The 7,384-nt window shown below is 41.1% G+C and overlaps 2 protein-coding genes across 5 annotated transcripts in view; both read left to right on the top strand.

The window, feature by feature from the left end:
• irak3 (interleukin-1 receptor-associated kinase 3) overlaps positions 1–1,319 on the top strand; it is a 6,740-nt gene extending 5,421 nt beyond the window's left edge. For 2 of the 4 annotated variants that reach the window (XM_019866147.1, XM_019866145.1), the window contains exons 12-13: positions 41–178; positions 538–1,319. In XM_019866147.1, the coding sequence (XP_019721706.1) occupies positions 41–178; positions 538–903 (504 nt within the window). In that variant the 3' untranslated portion in view covers positions 904–1,319. Of the gene's footprint in view, positions 1–34; positions 179–537 lie in introns of all 4 variants that reach the window. The other 2 variants (XM_019866144.1, XM_019866146.1) reach the window with 2 other exon arrangements.
• Positions 1,320–1,376: 57 nt separating this feature from the next.
• On the top strand, positions 1,377–5,319 carry LOC109513601 (protein RIC-3). The gene is made up of 6 exons (XM_019866148.1): positions 1,377–1,982; positions 2,384–2,589; positions 3,342–3,411; positions 3,521–3,611; positions 3,723–3,826; positions 4,780–5,319. Exons 1-6 carry the CDS (start codon positions 1,847–1,849, stop codon positions 5,121–5,123), a joined length of 951 nt encoding a protein of 316 aa, XP_019721707.1. The 5' UTR covers positions 1,377–1,846; the 3' UTR covers positions 5,124–5,319.
• Positions 5,320–7,384: the final 2,065 nt, after the last annotated feature.

Here is a 7,384-nt window from a genome sequence, read left to right on the forward strand (position 1 = left end):
CTCCTGTCAACAGCGCGATTTGCTCACCTCCGAAGCGGAAGACAGCGGCGGCGTGGACTCTTGCCTGCAGTTTTTGGATGCGTCTGCCGGTCGATGGCCGACGTCTTTGGAGCGCAGTCTGCTGGATCTTTCCTTGCGATGCGTCGCGAGTCACCCCAGCAGGCCCAGCATGGAGAACGTAAGCTCCGAAGTTCATTGGGAAATCTTTTTTTTTCCTATCAGGGGCCAGTTTCAATTAATTAAAATCATATTAAACATACTTTTATAAATAAAACCTGCGTTGTTTTTTGATGAACGCTTGGGCCTACTATGCTACTGAATTTTAACGTTGGCCATTTTTGTATCACATGAATTTTTCGAAAAAATTTCCCCCCAAAAAACTAAAACTAATATTAAAACTAATAAAAAAACAAACAAACCCACTCTGAAATTAAAAAAAAAAAAAAAACGAACTCACTGTCATAAAAATTCTAAAACCATTATAACCCTGATGCACTGTTTTGTTTGTGGCTATGTCATTTGCATTTTCTTTTTTAGGTTCTTCAGACATTGGGTCAGTTGCTTCCACCTTCTGGCTACTTGTCTTTGGATCGCCCTCACAGTCTGGATGACGGCGCCCCGATCGGCATCCAGCACAGCCCGTCACCCAGCATCCCCGTCGAGCACGACGAACAGCGCAGCCTCCCCGGCTCGCCGAAGCAGGCGCGGCCCTGCGAGTGCAGCCAGTCGGAGGTGACGTACATAAGCGCCACCGAGACTGAGGATGTCAAAACCAAAGGAGAAGGAAATCCGTCGTACGGAAGCTGGCCGGTACAATGCAGCTGCCAAGCTGAAACAGGTCTGTCCTGTGAGGACTGCAGGGCGAATGGTTTTAGCAGTACGAACTCGGAGTTAGCTCAGTAGCCGGCCTTTGTTTTTCTTTTTCATGTTGTAAGGTGTGAGATAAGCTCTTAAAAGGTTTTTCGTGTTTTTTCTGGACACAATTGTAGATGAAGCTATTTTGGTTGGAGTAAACTATTGAATTTCATGTACCTCAGATTGTCAAATAGTGGCCTCGGTTATTCACTGATGCTTGAACAAATAAATGTCTCGCCCCCTTTGAGTAAACATAGGTCGCCACTAAATAAATAACTAAATAAACTAAATAACTAAACTAAATAAACCCTCGCAAATGTTTGAAAAGATATGGTGTCCATCACCCCTCTACAACATTTCCGGAAAATCTGTTCAGTGTATCTATATATTTTGCAAATGCAAAATGTATGTTTATAACTGTAACACACACAAACACTATGAATAAAACTCAAGCTGAAATAGTGTGATATTTGAATATTTTATTCTGGAAAAACATTTTCATAATAATTTTTGACCTGGAATTCACGAGCTTATAACTCGGAATCAACTTCATGACACAAATTCCGATTTTTATACTCAGCCTGAATGCAACATCAGCTGTCAGGGAAACGTAATTTTCTGCTTTTCAAAATAAAATAATATAACGCCGAGGTGTGAAATACAAAACGATATACGCTCACGATACTGAGTATAAATTGATTCATTACTTACTGAATATATTTTTCGTGGAACACATGCTTACTTAATGCTGAAGGCACCGATTTTTTTCCGGATTAAAAAAAATCTCGTTAATCATGAATTTAATTCTGAAAAGTCTCTTAGCGGAAATGGTGTTGTTGATTTGGGTAGTGGGCTAAATTTGTAGTCAACACAACTGTGGCCTCGCAATCCACAACCACCTGGGCGTGCGTTGAATTGATTGAGTCATTGATACCGTTTTCTGCACGGTCGTTCTCTTTGACCGAACTTCGGTGGGACAAGTGGTTCGAGGATGGTCTTGTCCACAACACAACAAGTTGCTCTGGCGTTCACGGCGGTGCTGTTCACGTTTGTAGTCCTGCCAAAGCTGTTCGGCGTCGGCACTGGGACGAAGGAATCGAGGCTCGACCCTCGCTACTCCAGAAAAGGTGACGTAATCTTATTCATGTGTAAATGCGAAAGGTTTTTGTTTTTTTTTAAATAATAGCCTATTATTGTAATTGCTTCCTCTTGGTGACGCACATCTTCTGTGTGCACGTCGCTTTGACTGCTATCTTATTCCATGATATTCTTCCACATATTTCCTCCACTTCTCATCATTCTGTTTACGTAATTAAATTCCACTCCAAAAATTTTTGGGGTTTGCGTTATATTAATCTCATTCAAAAAAAAAAAAAAATCCCGAAATTTCCCACAATTCAACATTTTTCACAAACAGAATTTATATTCGTTTAATCCTGACATACTTTTTCATTTCTAATGCAAATATAATAAAAGCTAAACTCGAGTTTCCATTGTCCCTGTTCTGGTCACACAATTGTCATTGCAGGTGCGCTTCGAGGTCCGCCGGTCAGCATGGGAGCCCCCAGCTCACATCAGTCGGCCGAGAGCATGCAGCAGATGAAGAAACTGATGGAGCAGGAGATGAAGGGCGACAAATTCAAATCCAACAACAACGGGAAGGGCTACGTGTTCACGCTCATGCCGTTGTACGCCATTGGGGTCGGAGTGTTTGCGGCATACAAGTTTTTGAAGGTAAGCCCGAATTCGCAAACACCAATTGAGTGAAATGAACATTGACACATTCATCTTTCTCTTTACGTAACTTGTGATATTGCTCAATAGGGCGTGACCGATTAATCGTTAAAATTGGCTGATTTGAGCCCTTTTCCAAAAAAAAAAAAAACGGAACAGTAAATGCTTTCAAATTTCCCACTGAAGGTTGTCTTTATGCCATTTGTCCACTGGAGGGAGCTCTGAAGCCATCCAATCCAAAATGCGTCTTTTCTTGATGACGTTGCTGTCCCCCTTTTTTTGTTTAGTTTTGTTTTTTTGATGTTTTTGTTTTTTTGTGCGGCCGCTCGTGACCGTAGCCAAGCATTTACAGCGACAACGGTGGAGTTCCGTGTTACGGTCGCGTTGCCAAATTTTCCGGAAGCATGATCCTCCACCGTCAACGTGAAAGTGGAGATGGAGTGTAGTAAGTCCCCACGTGCTGAAAAGTTTTGGGTGAGCGTCCACGTTTTCATATTTTGTAAAAAAAAAAATGTCTATGTGTGAACTTAAAGCAGTGTTATGTTCTGCCTGTAATTACTTTGATTTTATTCGTTATGTATTCTTTAAATTAATCGGCCATTTAATCAGTTGCCGGAATTATTTTCTGCTAAATATCGGAATTGATATCGGCCGAAGAAAAGTCATATCGGTTGGGCCCAGTTTGCCGTAAATTAAATCACCGCCTTTGCCGAAAATGTAATAGTTATGATTTTTTTCTTCTCCATCTGCAGATCAAGTCTTCAGATGACCAAGCACAAAAGGAGAAATTTACGAAAGGGGCCAAAAAGTCGGCCGAGGCAGGTGTGGTTTCCATTCGCTGCGATTTTCCATTTGAATACCTTGTCTTTGTGTTCCCGCAATATTTACTTACCACAAGTAATTGACGCGTGTTTATTCCCCCCCCCGACAGAGAACCAGTTGAACGAACTGGAACAAAGGCTCGCCCAAACAGAAAGGATGCTCAATTCTATTCTCACCCAGCTCGACCCGCTCACAAACTGGTGAGCGGGTTGGATGTTTGCTATTTATAACATGTACACAATCATGAACCCACGTTGCATAGCCGCGTCAAACACAAAAACCCCAACGTGCCTCTCGTTGTGCGTCACCAGCGCAAAATCTGTGGCCCAGGAGCAGAAGAACGAGATCATGAGCCAACTCCAGACCATCCGCGACCTCATGAAAAAGAGAGGAATGGACTGCCCGCCTATGAACGGTGCGTTCGAAGTGTCGCGGACGTCCACGCTATCGACACCGCATTTTTTGCATCTTATTTGACTCTCTAAGGTGGCCACGTGTTGTTGCAGCACGCCACCCGTGCCCGATGGAAAGCATGTAGTCGACTTACACCCGCTGATTGATTTGAATGTTGCGTTCTCAATTTTTTTTTTTTTTTTACACTGAGTACTTTGCCCTTCAAGTCGCACCAAAATAGGAATTTATTGGAACTAAGTGTTGATTAAAAAAAAAAAATTTCTAAAAACCACACAAAAACCAAATATCAATTGTAATTTTTTTTTGAATTTTTTTTTTGAAAAATAAGTTAAAATGTGTACGTAAAATAGTTAATTTTAGTCATAAAATAACACTGGTAATTTTTATTTTAATAATCAGAGATGCAAGTAAACATTTGTAGATGGATGTTTTATCCTTTTTCAAAAAAACTGTTCAGGTTGAGCAACAGGTAGATTTTTTTTTAAACATAGCCATAAATGACAGCACATGGTGACATCCGTGTTGCGCAAGCTTTAATAAATCAAATTTTGAAAACTGAAAAAAATAGGAAAGATATTTTTTTTTAATTGGCCCCAAAAATACGCTGACATGAAGCCTCTTAAACTTTCTTGTAGACCAGCGTAATTCGTTCTCTCGAATCTTACATTACTGCACATTCATTTTTAATTCATTTAATTGTCCACATTCACCAATATTTTGATGTAATGTGAATGTAAAAACAACAATTTTCCTCGTTTTTATTTTTTTTAAAAAGATTCTCAGTGCCACGTTACGCATACTCCCTCTAGTGGTAGCAAAAAATCACTACACGAAGCCTTCGAATTGTGCATGTTGTTGTCTTTTTAAAAAAGAATTTAATCCATTGCACCACATTTCGATGAAGTGCAATTTCTTATTTTCCTAACGTCGCCACAAATGATTTCTCCCTTTCAGAGGCCTGCTTTGAGCAAAGCCTGGGCAACCTCATCGAGACGCTGGGCGCCAGCGGGACTTTGCCGGCCGGAGACCCGCGTGCCAAAAAACCCTCCGAAAAGTCACCAGGCATCGCCGAAGCCGGCGACGTCGAGAAACCTCCCCCGGAGGAGGAAATGGCGGAAAAGAAAGACGACGACACGGAAGAAACGGAGGAGGTTAAAAAAGATGATGATGAGGAGGAGGAAGCGGAGGAAGGAGACGAGGAGTTTGATTTCATGCCTTCGCTCGCCGCCACAAACTGTGAGGAGAGCGGCAAAGAGCGGCAGGCGTGCGGCCTCAGGCGGCGCAACGTACTCGAATGAACTTCTCGCAGGAAGTATTTTACTGTATATGATTATTTATTCTCTGATTATTCGTCCCAAAATGTGGATCTATTCGGTTTCATCGTCTACCAAAAAAAAACAGGACTTTAATAGTTGTTGCTGATTCAGCGTAAGTGCAATCAGTCTTCTGTGCAATCAGCAGCTGTTATTATGTGTGGAAAATAATACATATATTTAAAAAAAAAAAAGATGTGCCTTTTTAAAGTTGGGATGATACTGACTCACACAAAATTAAAATTTTGATTTAATCACGTTTGTCAGGGCTCCTCAAACTGACCGGGGGTCTTTATTTTCTCAACTGCCGATGAGACCGGACGTCGATTATGGGTAAGGCTTTTTATTTTTATTCTCTCCTTACGAAGGGCTTAAGTGTAACAAATGCATTCTCGTAATTCTTTTTTTTTTTCCTTTCTCAAAAGTGGAAAAAAAAAAAATTACAATGATTTAATGCCAGAGTAAAGGCCACCTGAGAGCAGTCGATTTGCCGTTTGGCATAACAAGACTGTTGGAGCTGCGGCCACTATTTGAGAAAAATAAAATGGTACACAATTTTAGTCGACGTACCATATTTCCTCAAATTATGGCCTCCGCTCCAATACACGCCGCCACACCCCAAATAATTGAATTAGAACCACACCTCCAATCGACTTCACTCACAAGCTCAAAGCAATGTATTTTTTATTTATTTTTTAATTCCTTAACATTTGTGTAAGTGCCTTACCTCTTATCGATGACCAGTACTCGTTGCAGTTGAGTAAATGGGCGCCCTTTTGCTATTTTGAGTCACTGCAGTCCATGTGAAATGACAATTTATTTTACCATGGTGTCTTACAAGGGAACTTTTGAACTGTAGGGGGAGCTGGAGAGGGGTGGGGGGGGCACATTACGACTGAAAGTCCTTTTGAATAAGTCTTTAGTTTCATAAAGTCACGGACCTCATTTTGTCGACAAAACGATGCTCAAAGCACTGCAGAATATTGTCTGAATGGACAAATTCGCATTATTTCAAAAAGGTATGCATGTTTTTGTGACTTGTTTGCCTGTGAGATTTGACGGCATGTTATGAATAGTTTTTGAAACAAAACAGTGTCCCCTCACATTTCGTCTTGAGAAACTGCCTCGGTTTTACGTCCTCAATGACTTTTCAAACGAAAACAAAAGTGGTCCTTAATTGTTTCCGTATTATTTGTATTGTGTTGCCCCCTGTTGTTGTTTTTTTTTCGCCTTATCCCTAATATCTATACATTGTGTGTCACGTGAAAGGAAATAAATAGAAAAGAATCAACATTTCTCGTCGTTTCGCGCTGAGATAAATTCACGTGTGTTTTATTTTTCGCATTCGCCATTTTAGAAATACTGTACGACGCAATTTGCTAACTGTGCCCCGATACAATATTTTACATTATTTTAACACTGCGCTGAAATATAGCCGCTGTTTTTTTTTTGAACGCTTGTAAATATCGGAGAAAATATGGACTTTGACCGTCGTGAATGTCTCCTTCCGCCTCAATCGCTCCACAGTCAGGACGACAGTTCCCATTGTGTCCTGTAGATGGCGCCACAGTAACACAATTACTGCTTATCCAGTCCAGAAGGTAAAAGATTCTTATCTACCCTCATGCTGTAGTTCCAAATACATTTCTCATCTCGTCAAGTTGCGAACCGTTATCTGAGCGTGACGGGAATGATAAAATATTTAACAAGGCGAGCACGCATCGTATCCTGTCAACATTATTGGAAACGTGACCTAATTAGGAGAAGTTCTGCCGGGTGAAATGAAGCAACCGCCTTAATCGGGACTCCTAATTAGATATGCGGCGTTTTATTAATGACTTCCTCTCATTGCAGGCATGGAAACAAAGTTGTGGGATTGGTCGCAAAGTCGCTTCTCTCATTAAGGAAGGCCACGTTTAATCAGCTCAAGTGTTTCCTCCAATGGGATTCCAGCTTAATTCCGCATGTTCGTGTCTTGTTTTATTCTGCTAGGTGCTTTTGGAACGGATGTTAAAGTGCAGTCACCGTTAGAAAACCAAACCCAATAAACTTTCACGTATAAACTCCACAAAATGACAAATACTCCTTCCAATTGTTGGAGCTTTGAAGGTGAGGCGGAGGTATCGCGCTTCATCATAACTAAATCTTCTTGACACTCTTGAAAGGGTCAAGTTTCGAGGACAACACTCCCCCTCTCTCTCTCTCTCTCTCTCTCTCTCTCTCTCTCTCTCTCTCTCTCTCTCTCT

The sequence above is a fragment of the Hippocampus comes genome, unplaced genomic scaffold, assembly GCF_001891065.2.
Source record: "Hippocampus comes isolate QL1 unplaced genomic scaffold, H_comes_QL1_v1.1 scaffold50, whole genome shotgun sequence".
NCBI classification, from domain to species: domain Eukaryota; kingdom Metazoa; phylum Chordata; class Actinopteri; order Syngnathiformes; family Syngnathidae; genus Hippocampus; species Hippocampus comes.